A 24,252-nucleotide genomic window follows, 5' to 3' on the forward strand; every position below is an offset into this window, starting at 1 on the left:
AGCTTTCTGTCCCCACCTTGAGTGTTGTGTCCAATTGTGGGCTCCTCAATGCAAGAGAGATGCTGAGGTGCTGGAAGGTATTTGGAGAAGGGCAGCAAGGCTGGGGAGGGGCCTGGAGCACAGCCCTGTGAGGAGAGGCTGAGGGAGCTGGGGAGGTGCAGCCTGCAGCAGAGGAGGCTCAGAGCAGAGCTCATTGCTGTCTGCAGCTGCCTGCAGGGAGGCTGTAGCCAGGTGGGGTTGGGCTCTGCTGCCAGGCAGCCAGGGACAGAAGAAGGGGACAGAGGCTCAAGCTGTGCCAGGGCAGGTCTAGGCTGGATGTTGTTAGGAAGTTGTTGGCAGAGAGAGTGATTGGCACTGGAATGGGCTGCCCAGGGAGGTGATGGAGTGGCTGTGGCTGGAGGTGTTGAAGCCAAGCCTGGCTGGGGCACTTAGTGCCATGGTGTGGTTGGTTGGTTGGGGCTGGGTGCTAGGTTGGGCTGGCTGAGCTTGGAGCTCTCTTCCAACCTGCTTGATTCTGTGATGATTCTCTGATGAGTCTCTGCCTGCCTGAGAGCTGCTGCTTGGAAATGCACCCAGCAGTAAACTGTTTCCCCCACTCTGCAAAACGAGCCCCAGGGACAACATTTAATTACAGCCATCCTCATTTCCACTTGGAAGAATGTGAAGTCAGCCAGGGAAAATGATGAGAGTGATGTGTGCTCAGGTTTATTAAGCTCAGGGTGGGGTTCCAAGGCCACCCTCAGCAGGGTGGCTTGTGGCAGAGGAGCAGGAATTGGGCTCAGTTGTTCCATCTCCAGGTCAGAAAGGGGAGGGTGGTGGTGCAGCTGCTCTGGGCAATCTGGTCTGTGCTATGCAAAATGACCCAGTGCCAGCCAGCACTGGGGCCTGTTGCCTAATAAGCTACAGGGGTTGCTAAGAGGTTGTCAGACTAATTAATGCCACGCTGGGATGCAGATGTCTAACATCACTCAAACCTTTGCCTGTTTCTCCCCATCACTCAGAGGTTTCTCCTCCCATCCTCTGCTGTTTGCAAGACCAGACCTGATGTTCCACTGCTGCAGTGAAAAGGGGGAGAAACACCCCCCCCCCCTTCCCCTACAAATACACCCTGAGGGTCCCTCTTTAGGTGGCCTCTTCCCCATGCCCTCCCATGGCCTGTGAGTCCCCTGCTCTGCTGAAGCCAGTGATGGTCTTTATTGCTTGTGCACAGAACTCCTCCAGGCCATGCCTGGTCCATAGGTATGGTCTTCTGGAGGGGGAAACTTAGAGGAATCAAAAGCAAGAGGCTGTCCTAGAGGGTTTGCAGTTGCCTTCAAAGGAAAATTACCTTTCTGCAATGTGCCTCCTGGCCTCTGAGAGCAACCCCAGTTGGAAGGGCACTGGTGGGTGGCTTCAGCCCCTCAAGCTCCTGCCATTTCCCAGTCCAACCTGCTCACTCAGCCCAGCTGCCCCGTTTGGCATCAGCCAATTCCTCCTAAATCACTGCTCAAAGCTGAATGGAAGCAAGAAAAAAATGATCAAGGTCAAGCTATAGCAAATTGTGGTAGCAATAAAGAGTGCTGCTTGCTGAGGGTTTGCTCTGACCCTCCAGACAGAGCCCAGTCCCAGCTGTTGTCATCCTTCTTGCTCCTCTGCCTTCAGATCTGACCCTGCCAAGTTGGAGGGGGCACCTCTGGGGTAGTGCTGTGCCCCATGGGGTCAACTTGAGTGATGGTGCCAGAGGTGAGGAGGTAGGTGGAGTAGGCGAGGTCAGCATCCTCCTTGGAGCTCTAGGGAAGGACAGAAGGACACTGTTAGGTAGTCTGGGGTGGACAGTAGCATGTGGAGGGGAAAGGGTAGGGTTTTGTGAGCTTGCTGGGGTGGTAGGGACAGACTGGTCAAGTGGGACAGTCCAGGAGGTCATGCTGGTGCTGATGAGAGGGCATTAGCTGCCCAGGAGTGTGCTGCAGTCACTATCCCTGGAGGAGTTCAAGAAACCTGTGGGCCTGGGGCACATGGTTTGGTGGCCATGGGAGTGCTGGGCTGGTGGTTGGACCCGATGGTCTCAGAGGTCTTCTCCAGCCAAAACAAGGGGTGGAGGAAGACAGATGAAAGCAAGGAGAAGACAGGTCCACAGCCCTTGGAATGACAGAGACCTCCTCACACACCTCTAGCTCCCTGAACCAGTACCCATACAGGGGTAAGGATGGGAGGTGAGATGCACTCTGCCTTCTGGCTGTGTGCTTGTCTCACTATTTCATATCTATAGTAACAACCTACCCCTCCTGACACCACCTGGGACTGACTTTGTGTCAGAACATTTGAGTGCAAATAAAGCCCCATGGATGGGGAGCATCTGGGGACAAACAAAGCCCCATGGATGGGGAGCATAAAGCCCCATGGATGGGGAGCATCTGGGGACAAACAAAGCCCCATGGATGGGGAGCATAAAGCCCCATGGATGGGGAGCACCTGGGTACAATCAAAGCCCCATGGATGGAGAGCATAAAGCCCCATGGATGGCAAACACCTGGGTACAATCAAAGCCCCATGGATGGCAAACACCTGGGTACAAACAAGGTCCCATGGATGGAGATCACCTGGGTATAAATAAGCCCCCTGGGAGAAGGTAGCTGCTTTGGCAGAAGCTGGAGAGCTGTGGTGCTACCTCCCAGGTCAGTGAGCTGTCTCCTGCCTTCTTACCCTTTTTGCCTTCTTTGTTTCAGCAGCACTTTCTGGGGTGGCCTCAGTGGTGATGAACTCTGCAGGGAGAGAAGGGGAAGCCTCAGGGTGTGGGCACCACTGGTGGGCAAGGTGTGGGTTTTTGCAGGGTCCTTCTGCAAACCTCTCCCCAGCCCAGGTGGCAGCAACTCACCATCCCCTCCCATCTGGGTCTCCTCGTTCTCCTTCACACAGGCATTGTTGCTTGCTCCATAGCCCTTCACACTCTCAAAGTCTGACATGCTGATGTTGGTCCTGTAGCTTCCAACAGACACCAGCTCTGGGAAGAGGGAGGAGAAATATGGGAAACAGCTTCTGGGATAAAGGCTCCACACAATTGGTTGGAGCTGGTGCAAGCACATCTGAGCCTCTTCTGTCATGTCACATGCAAAGCCCAGGGAGGGAGGGAGGAATGGCCTCTGCCTGAGGCCAGGGAGGGAGGAAGGAATGGCCTCTGCCTGAGGCCAGGGAGGGATGGAGGAATGGCCTCTGCCTGAGCCATGGAGGGGGTGGCCTCTGCCTTGACCCAGATGCCCTCTACACTGAGCATTGGAGCCACATGGACAGAGGCAATGGGAGAAAAAAGGGTCCCTTGGTGGGCACTAGGGGAGCAGCAGAGACTGTGGCATGCATGAGAGGGTATCTTCAGCAGGTTGCCATGGTAGCTGGGTTGTGGTTGGACTTGATGATCTTAAAGGTCTTTCCCAACCTGAATGACTGTGATAATCATTCTGGGATTCTCTTCATAGAATGGCTTAGGTGGGAAGGGACCTTAGAGATCATCTACTCCAACCTCCCTGCCATGGGCAGGAATGCCTCTCAGCTAGGCTTGGTTGCTGACCTCGCTGGAGGGACTGGGAAAGGACTCACCAGATCTCTTCAGCTGCCTGTATTTGAAGACAGCAAAAGCTGTCACCAGGACCAGGAGCACTGCACCAGTAAGGCTCAGGCTTAACACAAGAGTGCTGGAACCTTGGCTTTGGTCAGGGCTAGAATGGAGAGGAGGATCACAGAATCACCCAGCAACATGCAGGTTGGCAAAGCCCCTCAGGATAACCAAGGCCAACCTAGAGCCCTACTCTACAACATTCACCTTAAACCATAGCCCCAAATACCACATCCAAACCACCCTGAAATACCTCCAGCCACTCCACCACCTCCCTGGGCAGCCCATTCCAGTGCCAATCACTCTCTCTGACAACAACTTCCTAACAACATCCAGCCTGAACCTGCCCTGACACAGCTTCAGGCTGTGTCCCCTTCTTCTGTCCCTGGCTGCCTGGCAGCAGAGCCCAACCCCACCTGGCTACAGCCTCCCTGCAGGCAGCTGCAGACAGCAATGAGCTCTGCCCTGAGCCTCCTCTGCTGCTGCAGGCTGCACCCCCCCAGCTCCCTCAGCCTCTCCTCACAGGGCTGTGCTCCAGGCCCCTCCCCAGCCTTGCTGCCCTTCTCCAAACAGCTTCCAGCACCTCAACATCTCTCTGCAATGGAGGAGCCCACAACTGGACACAGCACTGAAGGTGTTGCCTGAGCAGTGCTGAGCACAGGGCCAGAAGAGCCTCCCTTGTCCTGCTGCCCACACTGTTAGCCATCCCCTTCTGGGACTGGTTTATCCTTGAGCTAGAGGAATTCCAAACCATTTTGCCTTTTCCTGTAACATTTTCCTCTTCTGATGTTTTTAAGCTCTTTAGGGACAAGAATCTTCCTGCTGCTAAGCCCCACAGGCAGGCTGCAAACACAGTGCTGACAAGGAGGGGGTGGGGGGGTCACAGCCCCAGGAAAATGAGACAGGACAGAGGATTGGAGAGAACAAACCTTTCTGAGCCAGCTGCACTTTGCTCCCCAGCATCACTGAAGGCTCTTCCCTGGGGACTGCCACCAGTCTCAGCAGGGCTGGGGGCATCAGCCTTCTCAATGTCCTGGTTGTGGCCATCACTCTGCCCTGTACCTCCCAGAGAAGAAGAGTGGTTGGTTAGTTGTGTGAGCAGCAGCGTGGAGATAGGGCCCCAGAAAGTGGTTGGGTGTTTGAGGAACTGTGGTGGGTTCTGGCTGGGCACCATCCCTGGAGATGTTCAAGATGATGGCTTGGTGAGGGCAGGCTTAGACTGGAGACTAGAAAGAAGTTCTTTCCAGTGAGGGTGGAGGTTGCCCAGGGAGGCTGTGGATGCCCTTTCCTTGGAGGTCTTCAAGGCCACGTTGGATGAAGCCTTGAGCAACTTGGGCTAGTGGAAGGTGTCCCTGCCCATGGCAGGGGGTCTGGAACTGGATAATCTTTAAGGTCCCTTCCAACCCTAACCAGTCTATGATTAGGCATTGGAAGAGGTTGTCCAGAGAGGTGACACAGTCACCATCCCTGGAGGCATTCAATAAACGTGTGGAAGTGGCACCTGGGGACACGGTTTGGTGGGCATGGAGGTGTTGGGTGGACTCACTGATCTTAGAGGGCATTGCCAACCAAACCAGTCTGTAAGGCAGGCACCATCGGGGAGACCTGGGAAGCTGAGAGCTCTTCTCCTTCGAGGTGCTGCAGCCTAGTGGCAAGGCAGAGGGCTTTGCTCCCAGCAGGATGCGCAGCCCTGGGGAGCAGGAGAAGTGCCTGTGTGCAGCTGCCCTGGGGCTCACCTTCAGCCACAGCCAGGTACACGGCCATGGTCTCCCCCAGGAGGCCGTTGTGTGTCACTCCACACCAGTACCAGCCCTGGTCTGCCTTTGTCACCGACTCGAAGCTCAGGGTGAGGGTCCTGTTGTCGGCGTCGCAGCTCACGTCTGGCCCCGGCTGCCTCTGGTCAGAAGCAGGCACAGGGGTGCAGTTGGTGCTGCTCCACTTGCACCAGTACTTCTGGTAGGAGTAGTACTTGCAGGGGTAGGAGCAGGTCAGATCCACTGGGGAGCCCACTCGTGCCTCCACGTCCTTCTGGCCCTGCAATCCAGGCTCTCCTGCAAGGGTATGCAGAAGGTCAAGGCTGAGGAAGGCCATGAAGATGAGCAGCAGGTTGGAGCACCTTCATCATGGGGAAAGGCTGGGAGAGTTGGGGCTGTTGAGGCTGGGGCTTTGGGGAGACCTTAGGTCAGCCTTCCAGTACTTAGAGGGGCTGCAGGAGAGCTGGGGAGGGGCTCTTTAGAAGGGCTTTAGTGATAGGATGAGAGGGAATGGACTGAAGCTTGATGAGGGCAGAGTTAGACTGGAGATTAGAGAGAAATCCTTTTCAGTGAGGGTGGAGGTTGCCCAGGGAGGTTGTGGATGCACCCTCCTTGGAGGTGTTCAAGGGCAGGTTGGATGAAGCCTTGAGCAACCTGGGCTGGTGGGAAGTGTCTGGAACTAGATGATCTTTAAGGTCCCTGGGCTAGTAGGAAGGCTGGAACTAGATGATCTTTAAGGTCCCTGGGCTAGTAGGGAGTCTGGAACTAGATGATCTTTAAGGTCCCTGGGCTAGTAGGGAGGCTGGAACTAGATGATCTTTAAGGTCCCTGGGCTAGTAGGGAGTCTGGAACTAGATGATCTTTAAGGTCCCTGGGCTAGTAGGAAGGCTGGAACTAGATGAACTTTAAGGTCCCTGGGCTAGTAGGAAGGCTGGAACTAGATGATCTTTTAGATCACTTCCAACCCAGTCTATTGTCTGGCATTGGAAGAGTTTGTCCAGGTAGGTGGCACAGTCACCATCCTAGAGATGTTCAAGAGATGTGTGGAAGTGGCACCTGGGGATGTGGTTTGGTGGGCATGGAGGTGTTGGGTTGATGGTTGGACTGGATGATCTTAGAGGACTTTTCCAACCAAAACAATTCTCTGTGCATCTTTGGGTGGAAGCTGGGGAGAGGTTTAGCAAGGCTTAAGAACCACTTGAGTGTGAAGCTGTCGTGAAGGCTTCCCTGTAAAACTGAAGCCTTAGAATCATAGAATCAGTCAGGGTTGGAAGGGACCACAAAGATGAGCCAGTTCCAACCCCCCTGCCATGCCCAGGGACACCCTACCCTAGAGCAGGCTGTACACAGCCTCAGCCAGCCTGGCCTCAAACACCTCCAGCCATGGGGCCTCAACCACCTCCCTGGGCAACCCATTCCAGCCTCTCACCACTCTCCTGCTCAACAACTTCCTCCTCGCCTCCACTCTGCATCTACTGAAACCTTCCACCTCTGGCTGAAAGCTACTGGGATGGGAGGGGGGAGAGATCAGCACAGTGAGGTTAAAAAGTCACAGGTGGACTTCACATCTCTTGCCCAAGTGGCAGATCTGCTCCCAGGGGGTGGCAGAGAAGTGCCAACAGATGAGCTCGTACCCTCTATGACCTTCAGCTCGGTTGATGATTGCTGCTCCTTCTCCTCCTCTGTCATGCACCAGTAGTAGCCTTTGTCACTGTCCTTCAGCTGGTTGAGGATGACAGTGAAGGTCTTGTTCTCTGGGTTGTTGACCATGGTGACTCTTCCTTCATAGAGGGGTGACACAAACCCAGAGCTGTCGATGATGCGGCTGCAGCCCTTCTCCCTCCACTTGCACCAGTACTTCAGTGAGGAGCTTCTGAGGGGTGCATAGTGGCACTCAAAGGTGGCTGAGCTTCCTTTGACACCAATTATCGTGGGCTTGCCTTGAGGGACATTGGTTCCTGCAGACAGAAGTGAAAGGAGAGTGATTGGCATTGGAATGGGCTGCCCAGGGAGGTGGTGGAGTGGCTGTGGCTGGAGGTGTTGCAGCCAAGCCTGGCTGGGGCACTTAGTGCCATGGTGTGGTTGGTTGGGCAGGGCTGGGTGCTAGGTTGGGCTGGCTGAGCTTGAAGCTCTCTTCCAACCTGGCTGATTCTATGAGCAAGCTGAGTCTGGGGAGGTTTAGATTGGACATTAGGAAAAGTTGTTCATGGAGAGAGTGGTCAGCGACTGGAACAGGCTGACCAGGGAGGTGGTGGAGTCACCATCCCTGGAGCAAGAGTGGTAAGGAACTGGAACAGGCTGCCCAGGGAAGTGGTGGAGTCACCATCCCTGGAGCTATCTGAGGGTTTTGGAGATGTTGTGCTGGGAACTGTGGTTTAGTCAAGAACTTGGCAGTGTTGGGTCAACAACTGTGAGGGTGACAGAGCATGGCACAGGCTGCCCAGGGCAGTTGTGGAGTCTCCCTCTCTGGAGAGATCCAAAACCCACCTGGATGTGTTCCTGGGTGATCCTGCTCTGGCAGGGGGGTTGGACTGGCTGAGCTTTGGAGGTCCCTTCCAGCCCCTGCCATTCTGTGAACAGGACTCCATGATCTTGGAGAGCCTTTCCAACCTGGGCAGCTCTGTGATTGTGTGAAGGACCAAGCCCACTGGGAAAAGCTTACTCACTCTCATAGACATGCACATCCAGCTCCTTCGTTTCTCCACTTGTCCCATAGGCTCCATACCCACAGAGGTAGAAGCCAGCATCCTGCCAGCCCATCTGGGTGATCATGATGCTGAATGAGCCTGGGGTCTCCTCGTTGCTCAGCAGGATCCTGCCTGTGTAGTCCTCATGGACGTTCCCGTAGGTGTCGATGATGTTGTGGCAGCCACTTTTGTCCAGCTTGCACAAGAACTTCCTCTCGTTTGCAGACTCCTTCCCAAAGCTACAGGTCATGGACACAGTGCTGTGCAGCTCCACATAGAAGAGCTCAGCACCCTCAGGTACATGTGGTCCTGTGCATAGAGAGAGCTGTCAGAGTCTGCTGCCTGCTCCGTCCACAACGGAGAGGGTGCAAGGATCTGGTGCTTCTTGGAGCTTGAGGACTGGGTTCAGTTTGGGGCAACTCACTCCAAGAAAGACACTGAGGGGTTGGAGCAGGTCCAGAGAAGAGTAACAAAGCTGGGGAAGGGTCTGGAGAACAGGGCTGGGGAGGAGCAGCAGAGGGAGCTGGGGGTGTTTAGTCTAGGGAAGAGGAGGCTTAGGGGAGACCTCATTGCTCTCTACAGCTGCCTGAAAGGAGACTGGAGTGAGGTCAGGGTTGGACTCTTCTCTTTAGTATCAAGTGGTCTTGGAGGTCTCTTCCAACCTGGTTGATTCTATGATTCAATCCTAATGAAACAGTAAATCAGCTGAAACCAGTCAAAAAGAAGCCAGGGAGGTTCGGTGGTGGTTAACCACCTGTGAGAGTTGGGATTATAAGGAGAAGAAATGGTCTGAAACTGTGCCAGGGGAGGGTTGGAGATGAGGAAAAGTTTCTTTGCTGTGAGAGTGGTCAGGGATTGGGAGGTGTCCTTCCTCTGGTAGGGGGATTGGATCTAGATGATCTTCAAAGTCCCTTCCAGCTGAAGCCATTCTAGGATTCTATGAACCTTATGAGCAGAGGAGAATGGGAGCAGGCTGCCCGGGGAGGTGGTGGAGTCCCCATCCTTGGAGGTGCTCAAGAAACCTGTGGCCATGGCACTTGGGGATACGATTTAGTGGCTGTGGTGGTGGGTTGCTAGTTGGACTGGATGGCTTTAGAGGGCTTGTCCATTGCCCCTTAGATTCAGCTCTGCCAAAGACAATCTGCCTCCACCCAAGATATTTTGCCACCTCATTGCTCTTCAGATCATCTCAGGCTGTGTCTGGCCTGACTGGCTCCTCTCAGAGCTCATCCCCCAGCAGTGGCTGCCTTTGATCTCTGCCTGCTGAGGCAGGAGGTTCCCTGCTAAAGCACAGCCTGCCTGATTTGGGTCTTTTCAACCTTAATGATTCTGTGATTGTGTTCCATGACCTCCCCAGCTCACTCATGTCTCTGTGTTGTATCATCACCCACTCTAGAGCAGACTTTGTGCCACAACCTTCTTCCAGGGCTCATGCTGTGAGTTTGCATCATGATCTGCACCCTGGACCTTGTCCCTCATGCCATGTCCACGTGAAATTGTCCCCAGGCTTGGCTTGCTTACTTAATTACATGGCTTGGCTTGTCCTCAGCCATGAGTTGGAGGGTACATGGGAGTGATGCGATTGCATCTGCCTAAGTTTGATGGCTGAGAAAAGTCTGAGGCTCCTAAGCAAGGTTTGTGAGCTGAGGTTCATTAAATTGGGTTTTATTATGCCAGGGTTTGGGTCCAAAAATTCATCCAGTGAGAGCACATGGGGAAATGAACTCTGGGTTTTAAAAGCATGGAATTGTTCTGGTGAGAGCATCTTGAGCTCGTAGGCATCTTCAGCTCTGTCTACAGCTACCTGAAGGGATGTTGTGGAGAGGCTGCTGCTGGGTTCTACTCACAGGGAATTGGAGACAGAAGAAGGGGGAATGGCCTCAAGCTGAGGCTGGGGAGGTTTAGATTAGACATTAGGAAGAAGTTTTTCATGAAGAAGAGTGGTGAGGGAGTGGAATGAGCTGCCCAAGGAGGTGGTGGAGTCAGGCAGCTTGGCTGTGCTTCAGGGTGGTTTGGATGTGGTGCTTGGGGCTGTGGTTTAAGGTGAATGTTGTAGAGGAGGGTTTTAGGTTGGCCTTGGTGCTCCTGAGGGGCTTTGCCAGCCTGCCTGTGGCTGTGACTCTGTGACATTGGGCAGACTCCCTGTGCAGCCTTGAAGCAAGGAAGCTCCAGGGAGCTGATGGCACTGCAAGGAGCCTTGAGTGTGTAGTTACCTTCAGAAACATCCAGGCTGACTTTGTGGGACAAGCCTCGGCCGTTGATGCCAATACCACACAGGTAGGTGCCTGCATCTGCCTCTGTGAGCCCAGAGATGGTGATCTGGAAGTGTTTGGACTCAGGGTAGTCAGTGATGGAGGCTCTGCCTTGGTAGCTTGCAGCAACATAGCCGCTGGTGGAGACAACAGTCCTGCAGCTGCTGGCTGCCTCCCTGCACCAGTACTTTCTGTCGTGCCTGTTGACACTGGTGGGGGGGTAGAAGCAGGTGATGGTGACTGAGCCATTGAGCAGACCATAGACCTGCCATGGTCCAAACACAGGGCTTGAGACTGCAAGAGGAAAACAGGTTGGCTGTTAAGTGTCAGTTGTGCTACAGGGCCTGAAGGGGCTGCAGAAGAAGGTTGGGGTGCAGCAGAGCATGTGTGGCCCCAGCCCTGTGCAGCCCCACAAGGTCCCCTGTGACAGTGAGGGGCACTGATGAAGGAGAGACACTCCCTGAACCCTGCTTCCCCCCTAAAAATGCCATCTCTGGTCTTGGGCTACCCACAGCAGCTGTGCCCCAGAGAGGTTCCACTTACTTGCTGACTTGGGGAGGTGTCTGCTGCTTGCAGCCTGGGCTGGGAGGAGGATGAGGAGGAGGATGGACACCACTAGGGTCATTTTTCATGCATTCCCTGAAAGAGACACACAAGTTGGAGGATAATCACTTGCAAAATGGTGATGACCAGCTCATCATCCTCGTGCCTGCAGGAAATGAGGGCTGTGGGTTAACTGAGCTAGAGAGAAAGGCAGGATTTCATCACTTCTGTCAGGGACTGCATGGGAAAGAGGTAACTATTCTTGCCTGTGCTGCTCCACAGCATCATGGCTACCCATGGGCCTCATCCCAACCTTCCCCTCCAGGATATGAGAGGAGTTGTTGCTCTGACAACCTCAGCTGGTGCAATGCTTGCAAGCCACCAACGTGTCCATCAGAGCAGAGTGTCCCTTGGGCAGGCAAGAGTGGTGCTGTGCACAAGAGTGGTGCTGTGCACCTTGAGTACTGTGTCCAGTTCTGGGCTCCTCAGTTCAAGAGAGCTATTGAGGTGCTGGAAGCTGTTTGGAGAAGGGCAGCAAGGCTGGGGAGGGGCCTGGAGCAGAGCCCTGGGAGGAGAGGCTGAGGGAGCTGGGGGGGTGCAGCCTGCAGCAGAGGAGGCTCAGGGCAGAGCTCATTGCTGCCTGCAGCTGCCTGCAGGGAGGCTGTAGCCAGGTGGGGTTGGGCTCTGCTGCCAGGCACCCAGCAAAAGAAGAGGACACAGCCTGAAGCTGTGGCAGGGCAGGTCTAGGCTGGATGTTGTTAGGAAGTTGTTGTCAGAGAGAGTGATTGGCATTGGAATGGGCTCCAGAACACCAAACCAAACTTTGAATCTCTTGGGATGTGTACCAAAGACTTCAGGATGAATATTTCTGACCTTTGAGCTGAGTGATGGCTTGGAGGAAGCCAAAGCTCTTTATTCACTCAACTATTGTCTTTGGCCTGACCTGCAGGCTGTTGTTGGCCACTGCAGGGGAGGGATGGGGGTGGCAGTGTGAGTTTCCCAAAGGTGGTTGTTGACCCACCTGCCTATTCCAAGTTCCAGAGTTGATAGGTGCCAAGAAATGCCTTTAGAACCACTCAGAGGGACTTGATTTCAGGGTGCCAAGTGACAAATTCATGATGGGTAATTCCCAGTGGAGAGAACAAAAGGATTTATTTCCTTGTGGAGATGAAAAGAGGCTCTGTTGTGCTTCCTTCCTTCTATTGTGGCTTCTGATTGCTCACTGGCCACTTGTCCAGGGCTAATCATTAACTGACTGAGCATGAATAAAATGCTCTTTCATACACATCCCAGAAGGAGCCAGCAAGACAAACATCTCACATTCTGCAGAGAGCAAACAATAAGGCACAAAAAGGGCCTTGAGGTTTGCCCCTTGCTTGTAGTAGGTCCTCTGACCTAGGGTCACTTTGCTACCTTCCACCCATAAGTCTGCCAAGCAAGCAGGATCCCAGCTCAGCTTTGCCTTCCTTGGCAAAAGTAGAGTCTTCTCTTGGTCTGATTCCTCCTCACAGCAATTGGCTGCTTCAGAGTTAGATGTGAGGAGAGGTTCTTCGTGGAAAGAGTGATTGGCATGGGAATGGGCTGCCTGGGGATGTGGTGGAGTGCCCATCCCTGGAGGTGATTAAAAGGAGGCTGCATGAGGCACTTGGTGCCAGGGGTTAGTGAATTATAGAACCATAGAATCAGTCAGGGTTGGAAGGGAGCACAAGGAGCAGGCAGTTCCAACCCTCCTGCCATGCCCAGGGACACCCTACCCTAGAGCAGGCTGCACACAGCCTCAGCCAGCCTGGCCTCAAACACCTCCAGCCATGGGGCCTCAACCCCCTCCCTGGGCAACTCATTCCAGCCTCTCACCACTCTCCTGCTCAACAACTTCCTCCTCACCTCCAGCTTTGCTCCATTCCCCCAGTTAGGAGGCTTAGGTGATAGGTTGGACTCAATAATCTTAAGAGGTCTTTTCCAACCTGGTTAATTCTGTGACTCTGTGATCATCACTTTGGCAGGTTGGGAGGACCTTCCAAGGCCTCTCTTTTGATACAAAGAGAAAGCTGTGTCCAGAGAGATGTGTGAGAGTGGTGGCATCAGGGTCCTTATGTGCCTGCTGGAGCAGGGGAGAATGTTTGCATCTCTCTCTGAGGACACTTTGCTTCCACACAAGGCCAATGATTCCTGCCTGCTTGCAGGACCAACATCTGCAGTCTGAGTTGTCTCTAATCCTCTTGGAGAACCACAGAATCATTTTGGTTCGAAAAGTCCCTTCAGATCATCCAGTCCAACCATTCTCTAACTCTACCAAGGCTGTTGCTAACCCATGGTGCTCAGCACCACATCTCTGTGGCTTTTAAACCCCTCCAGAGAAGGGGATTCAATCACCTCCTTGGGCAGCCTGTTCCAGCCTTGGAGAACCCTTTCACTGAATGACTTTCTTCTACTATCCCATCTCAACCTCCTCTGGTGCAGCTTGAGGCCAGATGCCTTTCAGATGCTGTTAAAACCTTCCCCCACTCAATGAATGGAGAAAAGTCCTGTGCAGAGCAAGTCTGAGCAAGCACAGCCACCAGTTACATAAACTCCTGTGCTGTGTTTCCATGCTGATCCAGGCAGCTGGATGGCTGGAAACCCCCTCTCTGCTCCTGCCACCCAGGCAGTGACACTTCCTCACCCACAGAAATGCTTCAGATGAGCTTTGCTGACCACTCTGCAACGAGCAACAGCTGTTGGAGCTGCTGGAGGAGAGCTTCATCAGGGCATTGGTGGAGGAGCTCTGGTTGCTTCTTGCTTCTGAAGGACATTTGCTGCTGGATTTGCTGTCCCTAGGCAGAGCACAAGGTCTAGACCTCCAGGGAAGAGCAAAGCTGCTGAGCTGAAAGGGAGTGCAAGTAAGTGGCTGGAGATGTGATCCGTGTTCAGGGTTCTGCAGGTGGAAGGGGAGCCAAGAGGAGCAGGGAGATGGAACAGCAGAGGTTTGCAGGGGGCTAGGCTAGAGTCAAACAGGTGTGAAACCAGAGGGGAATGTCATGAGTGGTGCCTCCAGAGTAGCTGGGAAGGAAAAGTTCTGTTGGTCTGCAGTGCTTTTACCCTGGTCCCTGCTGTGTCTGTGCAAGCTGCTGTCTAAGACCTGATGGATTAAACACCCAGGGGAAAACTGCCTGCAAGGCAGGGCAATGGACTGCTCTGGGTGGCAGGCAAGGAGAGAACACAGCTATCCCCCCCAGGAAGCTCTTGTGGACTTGTTGGGGTCTTTTTTTTTTGTGTGTGCTTAGTTAAGGAAGCTTTGACAGGTGAAGGGGGGCAGAGGTTAAACCCTTGTGGTGTTCTCTGCTCCTCTTGCTGAGGGGGAGACCTCCTAGCTGCACAGCTATGTGTGGTTGGTGTTTGCAAAGTCCCTGTTGCAACAGTGGTCCCCTGGATGGTGCCCAGGGGTGAGCTGGAGCTGTTTGGGATATTTTAGGCTTTGCTGGGTTTGGGGCTTTTTGGGGGGAGGAGGGAGTGAGTGTGGTGTTTGGCTTTGATTTTGCATCCTCCAAGCTGTCAGCTTCTCTCTCTTCCCTCTCCCAGTGCAACAGGGTTTGGAGCATTTAGAGCACAAACCCAGCATGTCAGCTAACCTGGGGAGGAAAGAGGTTGCATGGAGTGGATGATCTTGGAGGTCTCTTCCAACCTGGGTGATTCTATGAGTCTATGAGCTCTTCACTCATGGCTCAAGCTCAGGACACCAATGCCACCAAGATCAAGGCAATGGCATTGTCCTGGCAGGGAGGCTCTGCCAGGCTGGGTGGCTTGGTGCCCTCTGGCTTTTTGCAGTTGCTGCTGGGTTATGTGTACAAAGCAAGTGGGATTTCAAAGAGTTATCTGCCCCCAAACCAGCCCAGGGTGGGCTAATCATTAGTGAGATTAACACTAATAAACCCAGATGCTTAGTTGTGATCTGCCTTAAAATGGATGAGCTGAGGTCCCTTTCAGCCTGGTGCATGCTGCAATCCAGGCACTGCCAAGGAAATGGAACTGGTTTTCTCCTGGCCCCTCACTCCTATGCTCACCTTGAGTTGTCATGTTTGTGATCATGAGCTTGGAAAGAGCTGCTGAAACCCCACCAAGGGTGGCTGTGAAGCTGGGTGAGTCTGTGAAGAACCTTTTTTTGCAAGGGCTTGTAGTGATAGGATGAGAGGGGATGGGTTGGAGTTTGTAGTGATAGGATGAGAGGGGATGGGTTGGAGCTTGTAGTGATAGGATGAGAGGGGGTGGGTTGGAGCTTGTAGTGATAGGATGAGAGGGGATGGGTTGGAGCTTGTAGTGATAGGATGAGAGGGGGTGGGTTGGAGCTTGTAGTGATAGGATGAGAGGGGGTGGGTTGGAGCTTGTAGTGATAGGATGAGAGGGGATGGGTTGGAGCTTGTAGTGATAGGATGAGAGGGGATGGGTTGGAGCTCGAGGAAGGGAGATGTAGACTGGAGATGAGGAAGAAATTCTTTACAGGGAGGGTGGGGAGACAGTGGAATGGGCTGCCCAGGGAGGTTGTGGATATTCCCTCCCTGGAGGTCTTCAAGGCCAAGTTGGATGGATGAGGCCTTGAACAAGCTGAGCTGGTGAGAGGTGAACCTGCCCATGGCAGTGGCTGGAACTGGATGATTGTTGAGGTCCATTCCAACCCAACCTGTTCCATGATCCTGTGATCTTCACATTTAAGATGATTTGAAGAAGGGACAGTCTCAAGTTGTGCCAGGGCAGGTCTAGGCTGGATGTGAGGAGGAAATTGTTGTCAGAGAGAGTGATTGGCATTGGAATGGGCTGCCCAGGGAGGTGGTGGAGTGGCTGTGGATGGAGGTGTTCTTGCCAAGCCTGGCTGGGGCACTTAGTGCCATGGTGTGGTTGGTTGGGCAGGGCTGGGTGCTGGGCTGGCTGAGCTTGGAGCTCTCTTCCAACCTACTTGATCCTATGAGCTCAGAACCTGTCTTCCCTGAGTTATACAAACCTAAGCAAGCAGCTGCTCTTGTTGGGTCTGAGATCCCAGAGATCAGTTCTCAAATTCTGCTGACTCAGCTGCAAAGGCTGAGCCCTGGGGTAGCTACCTACACTCCTGCTGCTGCTTGCCAGCAGGGATCAGCCCAGTGCAACCCATTAGCTATTAACCAGTGCTCTTAACAATGACCAGTGTCAAGGCCATGCCGTGGGATCAAAGAGACACAGAGATTGAGCTGCTGTGTTTGTAACTGCAGCTCAGGAGCACTTTTTGTCCTGTAGAACATTTCCTGTTATGGAAATAACAACAGGTAGAACGAGGCAGGATTCCCTGGAGCCATTGTCTAGATGACTGGACAGGGCTGGGTGCTAGGTTGGGCTGGATGAGCTTGGAGGTCTCTTCCAACCTGCTTGATTCTATGATTCTTTTCACCACCTCCCCTCCTTTAAATCCTTTTAAAACAACCTCCCTTGGCCCCATATGGAAGCTCTAGAGATGGGAAGTGTAGAGTCAGGCTGAGCAGCAGCAGCAGGGGTTGCACTGGGAGGAGGAGGAGGGGCACATTTGCTTCATACAGTGGCTTGGGTTGGAAGGGACCTTAAAGCTCGTCCAATTCCCACCCCCTGCCATAGCCAGGGACATCTCCCACCAGCCCAGGTTGCTCAAGGCTTCATCCAGCCTGGCCTGGAACACCTCCAGGGAGAAGGTATCCACAATGCTTTGTGATTTATGGATGTGCTGAAGATCTGTGCCTAGAAGAAGGACTCCAGGGCTATGGTTTAAGGTGAAGGTTGTAGAGTAGGGTTCTAGGTTGGCCTTGGTGATCCTGAGGAACTTTGCCAACTTGGATGTTTCTGTGCTTCTGTGACTTTGTGCACAAGACTGGGACTGTCTACATCTTTACCCTACCCATCAAGACCATGGCCTCACTGTGAGCTTGGATTGCTGTAGTGGGAAGGGGAAAAACCACCAATCCACTTCATTTTCATGAAGTTAGGAAGGAGCAATCAACTGAAAGATAAATGACCAAACTGACCTAAACAGCCAGAAAGAAAACCTTTCCTGTTCCAAAACAAAGCCTCCTTTACAATGTGGCAAGAGATTAACCAGGAGGTGCTGGTTGGGTGATGCAGTGAGCAGAAACTGGTGGGAAGATCTGATTGGAGCTTCTCAGTTTCCTAAAAGCTGGAATTTCTGCAGCATTTGTGACCCTCCCAGCTAAGGATATTCATCAAACACCAGCTGAACCCTGTCCCAGCAGTTATTCTTCAGCCTGGAGAAGAGAAGGCTGCAGGAGGAGACCTTAGAGAAGTCTGCCAGGACCTGAAGTGGGCTACAGGAGAGCTGGGGAGGGACTTTTGATAAGGGTTGGGAGGGACAGGATGAGAGGCAATGGCTTTAAACTAGTGCAGGGTAGAATTAGGTTGTAAGGGTCCCAGAGCACTATCACAGGCTGCCCAGAGAGGTTGTGGAGTCTCCTCTGCAGCCTCTCCAGGCCTGTCTGGATGTGTTCCTGTGTGCCCTGAGCTAGATTGTGTGGTCCTGCTGTGGCAGGGGGGTTGGACTTGATGAGCTCTTTGGGTCCCTTCCAACCCCTGACATCCTCTGAGCCTGTGGACACAAGGAGGAAGTTCTTCCAGTACCTGAAGGGGGCTACAAGAAGGCAGCAGAGGGACTGTGGGCATCCTGTTCTAGGGTAGAGTGTCCCTGCCCATGGCAGGGGGTTGGAACTAGATGATGCTTGGGGTCCCATCCAGCTCTGGCTGATTCTATGATTCTATGACTGTTTGCAAAGGCCTGCAGGGACAGGATAAAAGCAATGGTTTGAAACGAGAACAGAGCAGATTGAGACTGGGTGTGAGGAACAAGTTCTGCACTGTGAGGGTGCTGGAACACTGCAACAGGTTGCCCAGGGTTGAGACCCCATCCCAGCCTGAGCTGGACAAGGCTGTGAGCAAGCTGCTCTAGTGGAGGATGTCCCTGCTGAGTGCAAGGGGTTGGACTGGCTGAGCTTTGGAGGTCCTTTCCTACCCAGACCACTCTTTGATTCTGGAAGGCAGATGAAAAAAGAAGAATCAGCTGTCCCTGATGGCAGTGACTGAAATCCCTGCTGAGGTTGTCCTTTTCTCTTCCTTTAAGCTGTCATCTATCCCATAACTGCCTTGTGACCTGATTTGCTGCCTTTCAGCTCCCAGTGTCATGGCTCACTGGTTCCTTTCTTTTTGTTTCTCCTGTCTTGGGCTGGAAAGTGAAACCAACTTCACCACTACCAAACTGTTCTGCCTTAATGCTCTTCATCCTGCAAGGAGCAGGAACTTCCAACCACCCAAGAGCACTGCACAACCTGTCCAGTGTTAGCTGCTGCATGGGCAGGTAGCATCAGGGTGTGTACTGCTAACAGCAGCATGATGGCTCTTCAGGGGTGGCATCACTGGAAGGTGTTAAGAGTCCCATAGAGAATGACAGAGTTGTTTAGGCTGCAAAAGATCTTTAAGATAGTGATGGGATGAGAGGGAATGGATTTGAGCCTGAGGAGGGCAGATTTGGACTGGAGATTAAGGAGAAACTCCTTAGCCTGAAGGTGGTGAGAAACTGGCACAGGTAACCCAAGGAAGTTGTGGATGCTCCTTCCCTGGAGGTGTTCAAAGTCAGACTGAGCAACACAGTTCCTCATGTTTAGGTGTCCAAGTCTGTGCCCATTACCACTGCTCCTGTCACTGGACAGCACTGGGAAAATCCTGACCCTACAAAGATGCTCAGAGAGCTGCAGCAGCTCTGCTCTGAGGACAGGCTGAGAGAATTTGAGTTTTGCAGCCTGGAGAAGAGAAGGCTTGGAGGAGACCTTGGAGTGGCCTTGCAGGATCTGAAGAGGGCTCCAGGAGGGCTGGGGAGGGACTATTGACAATGGCTTGTAATGAGAGGAGGAGGAGGAATGGGTTTGAAGCAGCAGAGTGGATGTTAGGAAGAAGTTGTTTGCAGTGAGGGTGGTGAGACACTGGCACAGGTTACCCAGGGAGGTTGTGGAGCACAGAAGCACAGAATGGGATCAAAGATCACATTGGGTGCTTCTGTGCTCCACAACCTCCCTGGAGGTGCTCAGGACCAGGTTGGAGGAGGCCTTGAGCAACCTGCTCTAGTGGGAGGTGTCCCTGCCCATGGCAAGGGGAGTTGGAACTGGCTGATCTTCAATGTCCCTCCCACCCCAAACCATTCCACGAATCTTAAGTTCACTGAGTCCAACCATTAGCCAATGCTGCCATGACTGCTGCTAACTCGTGTGCAGGGTGACAATTTGGGTGTGGAGAATCACAGAATGGTAGAGGTTGGAAAGAACCTCTGGAGATTGAGTCCAACCCCCTTGCCAAAGCAGGTTCACCTAGAGAAGGTTACAGAGGAATGCATCCATGTGGGCTTTGAATGTCTCCAGGGATGGAGACTCCAGCACCTTTCTGTGCACCTCATGCCCTCACTGCTGGTCTGATGTGACAGGAGTCTGTCAGCTCTCTCCCTCCACTTGTAGGGCATCATAGAATGAAGCAGGTTGGAAGAGAGCTCCAAGCTCAGCCAGCCCAACCTAGCACCCAGCCCTGCCCAACCAACCACACCATGGCACTAAGTGCCCCAGCCAGGCTTGGCTGCAACACCTCCAGCCACAGCCACTCCACCACCTCCCTGGGCAGCCCATTCCAATGCCAATCACTCTCCTTTCACTTCTGTCTGCAGGAACCAATGTCCCTCAAGGCAAGCCCACGATAATTGGTGTCAAAGGAAGCTCAGCCACCTTTGAGTGCCACTATGCACCCCTCAGAAGCTCCTCACTGAAGTACTGGTGCAAGTGGAGGGAGAAAGGCTGCAGCCGCATCATCGACAGCTTCCTAACGCCCAGCATGAACCTGCCCTGGCACAGCTTGAGGCTGTGTCCCCTTCTTCTGTCCCTGGCTGCCTGGCAGCAGAGCCCAACCCCACCTGGCTACAGCCTCCCTGCAGGCAGCTGCAGGCAGCAATGAGCTCTGCCCTGAGCCTCCTCTGCTGCAGGCTGCACCCCCCCAGCTCCCTCAGCCTCTCCTCACAGGGCTGTGCTCCAGGCCCCTCCCCAGCCTTGCTGCCCTTCTCCAAACACCTTCCAGCACCTCAACATCTCTCTCGAATGGAGGAGCCCAGAACTGGACACAGCACTGAAGGTGTTGCCTGAGCAGTGCTGAGCACAGGGGCAGAAGAACCTCCCCTGTCCTGCTGCCCACACTTCATGCACATCAGCACACCTCCTTCACTGCTGCCTCAGGAGCTCTTCTGAATGCACCAAGGTGGGGATGATTCTTCAGAGCTCCCTTAGGACATCACCAAACCAACTCTCTTCTCAAGTCTCAAAATCTGCTTCCCAGCAGCTACCTCCAAGCTGTGTCTCAAGACTGTAGTGACCACAGGTTGAACTGCACCACTGCAGATGACCAACCCTTACCTTGGGCAGTAACTTCCTCTATTAAAACTCAATGCAAATGTGATGATAATTAACTTTTCTTTTCTTCTTTCCATAAAGGGAAGGCTAAAAACTGACAGCAGAGAAGAAAACATAAACCTCATCAACCTGATCCTAGGCTCCTGACCACCGTCCAGAAGCAATCAGCTTCTCCCACCAGCCAGAGCTGCACAATCACTCCCTGCTGGTGGCCTTCAGGAGGAAGGTGAGGAAGAATCCTTAGCAGTGTCTCAGTGCTTGTATCCTTCTCCTTCCCCATCTCCAAGAGGCAGCAGAGAAGCTGTTGCAGTTCAGAGAGACAAGGAAGAAGCTCTACTTACACCCCACGTTGCTTCTGCAGGCTCTCTTGGACTTCTTGCTTTCTCCTGGAGCCTTCACCTCTCCTCTGTTTGGTGTCTTGGTGGCCAGTGATCCAAGCAGGTGGGACCTGCTGTGGGTGTCCTGCCTCCTGCTGCAGCTGGACACGGGCTGTGGCAGTGCCAGGCTGTGTTAAATACTCCTGGTACCTCTAGCCCTGGATTTCCACCTGTTGTGCCTTAAAGGAATAGCATCCAGAAGTCCTGGCAGGTGAGCACAGCCCCACGTGAGAGCAGGGCAGCCAATGCCCAGCTCTGCTGGCACTTGGAGCAGCCTGCTGTTATTTACCTGCTGGTTACACATTGCACAACTGCCACCTCAAGAGTGGGCAACAGGACAGGCTCCAGGGCACATCTGTGAGGCCAGATCCATGGGAGGGCTTCTGCTTTGCTGGGAGCAGGAGATCCTGGGGACAGCTTTCTGCTTGCACCCAGAGAAAGAGGGCAGCAGGGGGACAGTGGCTTGAAGATGCCAAAGACACTGCTGAACTTCAGGGGGGTCTGAGTAGGTAAAGGTCCAGCCAGGCCCCTCCTCTTTGTTGGCAACATCACTTTTGTGTGCCCAGCAGATCCAGGGAGGTTCTCCTCCGCCTCTACTCTGACCTGCTGAGACCTCATCTTGACTACTGCCTTCAGGTTTGGGCTCCCCAGTTGCAGAGGGACAGGGATCTGCTGGAGAGGGTCCAAGGGAGGGCTATGAGGATGATGAGGGGACTGGTGCACTGCCTGAGGAGGAGAGGCTGAGGGACCTGAGGCTGCTTGGTCTGGAGAGGAGAAGACTGAGAGGGGATTTGATCATTGTTTATAACTCTCTGAGGGCTGGGGGTCAGGAGGGGGGGACAGGCTCTGCTCACTGCTCCCTGGGATAGGACAAGCAGCAGTGGATGGAAGCTGCAGCACAGGAGGTTGCAGTTCAACACAAGGGGGAACTTCTTTGCTGTAAGGGTCCCAGAGCCCTGGCACAGGCTGCCCAGAGAGGTTGTGGAGTCTCCTTGTGTGGAGCCTTTTATTCCTGGAGTGTGACATGGTGCCATGGACAGTGGCACTGAGTGAACTCTCAGCAAGTTTGCTGCCCACACCAAGCTGTGTGGTGCAGCAGCCAGGCTGGAGGGCAGAGATGCCAGCCAGAGGGACCTGGAGAGGCTGCAGAGGTGGGCACAAGCCAACCTCAGGAGGTTCAAGACCAAGGGCAAGGTCCTGCAGCTGGGTCGAGGCAATGCCAAGCACAAATCTAGGCTGGGCAGTGCCAGGCTGGAGAGCAGCCCTGAGCAGAGGGACCTGGGGGTGCTGCTGGAGGAGAAGCTCAGCAGGAGCCAGCAGTGTGCACTTGCAGCCCAGAAAGCCAAGCAGAGCCTGGGCTGCAGCAGCAGCAGTGTGGCCAGCAGGGCCAGGGAGGGGATTCTGCCCCTCTGTGGTGCTCTGCTGAGACCCCACCTGGAGTCCTGCATCCAGCTCTGGAGCCCCTGGGACAAGAGGGCTGTGGAGATGCTGGAGAGTGTCCAGAGCAGGGCCAGGAGGATGCTGAGAGGCTGCAGCAGCTCTGCTGTGAGCACAGCCTGAAAGAGTTGGGGCTGTGCAGGCTGGAGCAGAGGAGGCTCCCAGGTGACCTTCTTGTGGCCTGCCAGGATCTGAAGGGGGCTCCAAAAAAGCTGGGGAGGGACTTTTGAGGCTGTGAGGGAGTGGCAGGAGTGGGGGGAATGGAGCAAAGGTGGAGGTGGGGAGAGTGAAGCTGGAGGTGAGGAGGAAGTTGTTGAGCAGGAGAGTGGTGAGAGGCTGGAATGGGTTGCCCAGGGAGGGGGTTGAGGCCCCATGGCTGGAGGTGTTTGAGGCCAGGCTGGCTGAGGCTGTGTGCAGCCTGCTCTAGGGTAGGGTGTCCCTGGGCATGGCAGGGGGTTGGAACTGGCTGCTCCTTGTGCTCCCTTCCAACCCTGACTGCTTCTATGAGTCTGACTGCAGCTGCTTAGGCACGGTGGGCAGAGGTGTGTTGGCTTTCCTACATCTCCCACTTCCCCAAGCACCTCTCCTTTGCATGCCAGCACCTTGGTTTCCCTCTTGCTTTGTCTCAACCCCACAGTGTGCATGGAGATGTGTTCTGAGCAGCCCTGGGCTCACAAGGGGTGAGCCAGGAGGAAGGTGTCATGGCTGTGGGCAGAGGAAGCCCTGGCAGAACCCAACTCTGGGGTCCTGAGGAAGAACAGCCCAGGGTGGATGAAGAGTTTCTTTGCCCAAAGCACTGTCTGCTTTTACCAGAAGCCATAAAGGTGAAATCTACTCTCCCATATATATATTTACTTATCAGAGGAGGAAGCATCTTCCTGCCAACTCTCAGGTTCCAAAGCACTTTGGCACCTCCAGCAAACAACCAACCTTGAGCTTGTCTGCTTGATTTACTTTCTGATTCCCTCAGCCCAAAGCTCACTTTGCAGCAGAAGCAAGCATCTAATCTAGGTTGCATTTGATAACCACACAAACCAGAGCTAACTGTGGCTTGGCTTTGGGCTGAAATAGTTTGATCTTTGAAGGTGGGGATAGTTCTGAGGATGAGGTGTGAGGGGAAAAGCTGCACTTGAGTGCTTGGTGTCTTTAATAGCCTGAAGGCAGGTGTGGTTTGTGCAAAGAGACCTAATGGAGATGAAAATCCTCTTGGGTTTGGTGGGTTTGGTTTTCTTTTTGCCTTGCATGCAGTAAACCTGCAGCCATGGGGGTCAGAATCACAGAATGGAAGGAGTTAGGAGGTGCCCCCTGAAGATCATCCAGTCCAAGCCCAATCTCAGAGCAGGGTCACTTGGAGCAGGTTGCACAGGATAGCATCCAGGTGAGTTTGGAATGATTCCAGTAGTGGAGACTCCACTAATCCTCTGGGCAGCCTCCTCCAGTGCTCCACCACTCTCCAAGTGAATCAGTTCCTCATGTTTAGGTGTCCAAGTCTGTGCCCATTACCACTGCTCCTGTCACTGGGCAGCACTGGGAAAATCCTGACCCTACAAAGATGCTCAGAGAGCTGCAGCAGCTCTGCTCTGAGGACAGGCTGAGAGAGTTGGGGCTTTGCAGCCTGGAGAAGAGAAGGCTTGGAGGAGACCTTGGGGTGGCCTTGCAGGATCTGAAGAGGGCTCCAGGAGGGCTGGGGAGGGACTATTGACAAGGGCTTGTGATGAGAGGAGGAGGAGGAATGGGTTTGAAGTAGCAGAGTGGATGTTAGGAAGAAGTTGTTTGCAGTGAGGGTGGTGAGAGACTGGCACAGGTTGAGGGTGGTGAGACACTGGCACAGGTCACCCAGGGAGGTGTTCAGGACCAGGTTGGATGAGGCTTTGAGCAACCTGTTCTAGTGGGAGGTGTCCCTGCCTATGGCAGGGGGTTGGAAGTGGCAGAGATTTGAGCTCCTTTCCAACTTAAACCATTCTGTGCTTCTACCCTCCTGACACCCACCCTTTAAGGATTTATAAGCTCATCTTTCCAGGTCCTTCCTTCCCACATCTCCTCCCTAGCTTTGCCTTCCCCTTGGGATGCTCAGCCCCTGCCACAGCCACTCAGTTGCACACCAACAGCTTGGTTGCAGATGCATCATTTTAGTCTCTCTCCTAGCAAGTGGCACTTGTGCAGCCTGTGGGGATTGAGCTCTTGATGCAGGACACTTGAG

General features: G+C 53.8%; 1 protein-coding gene across 1 annotated transcript; it reads right to left on the reverse strand.

Annotated features, from left to right (window-relative positions):
• Positions 1–920: 920 nt before the first annotated feature.
• Positions 921–20,687, reverse strand: LOC135191347 (polymeric immunoglobulin receptor-like). Its single transcript, XM_064173569.1, has 11 exons — positions 20,580–20,687; positions 10,823–10,918; positions 10,241–10,573; positions 8,007–8,336; positions 6,975–7,298; positions 5,323–5,637; positions 4,516–4,648; positions 3,571–3,689; positions 2,855–2,980; positions 2,683–2,741; positions 921–1,769 (listed from the first exon to the last, which is right to left on the reverse strand). The coding sequence occupies exons 2-11, from the start codon at positions 10,902–10,904 to the stop codon at positions 1,638–1,640; spliced, it is 1,953 nt and encodes a 650-aa protein (XP_064029639.1). The 5' UTR covers positions 10,905–10,918; positions 20,580–20,687; the 3' UTR covers positions 921–1,637.
• Positions 20,688–24,252: the final 3,565 nt, after the last annotated feature.

Source organism: Pogoniulus pusillus, chromosome 39 (assembly GCF_015220805.1).
Source record: "Pogoniulus pusillus isolate bPogPus1 chromosome 39, bPogPus1.pri, whole genome shotgun sequence".
NCBI lineage: Eukaryota > Metazoa > Chordata > Aves > Piciformes > Lybiidae > Pogoniulus > Pogoniulus pusillus.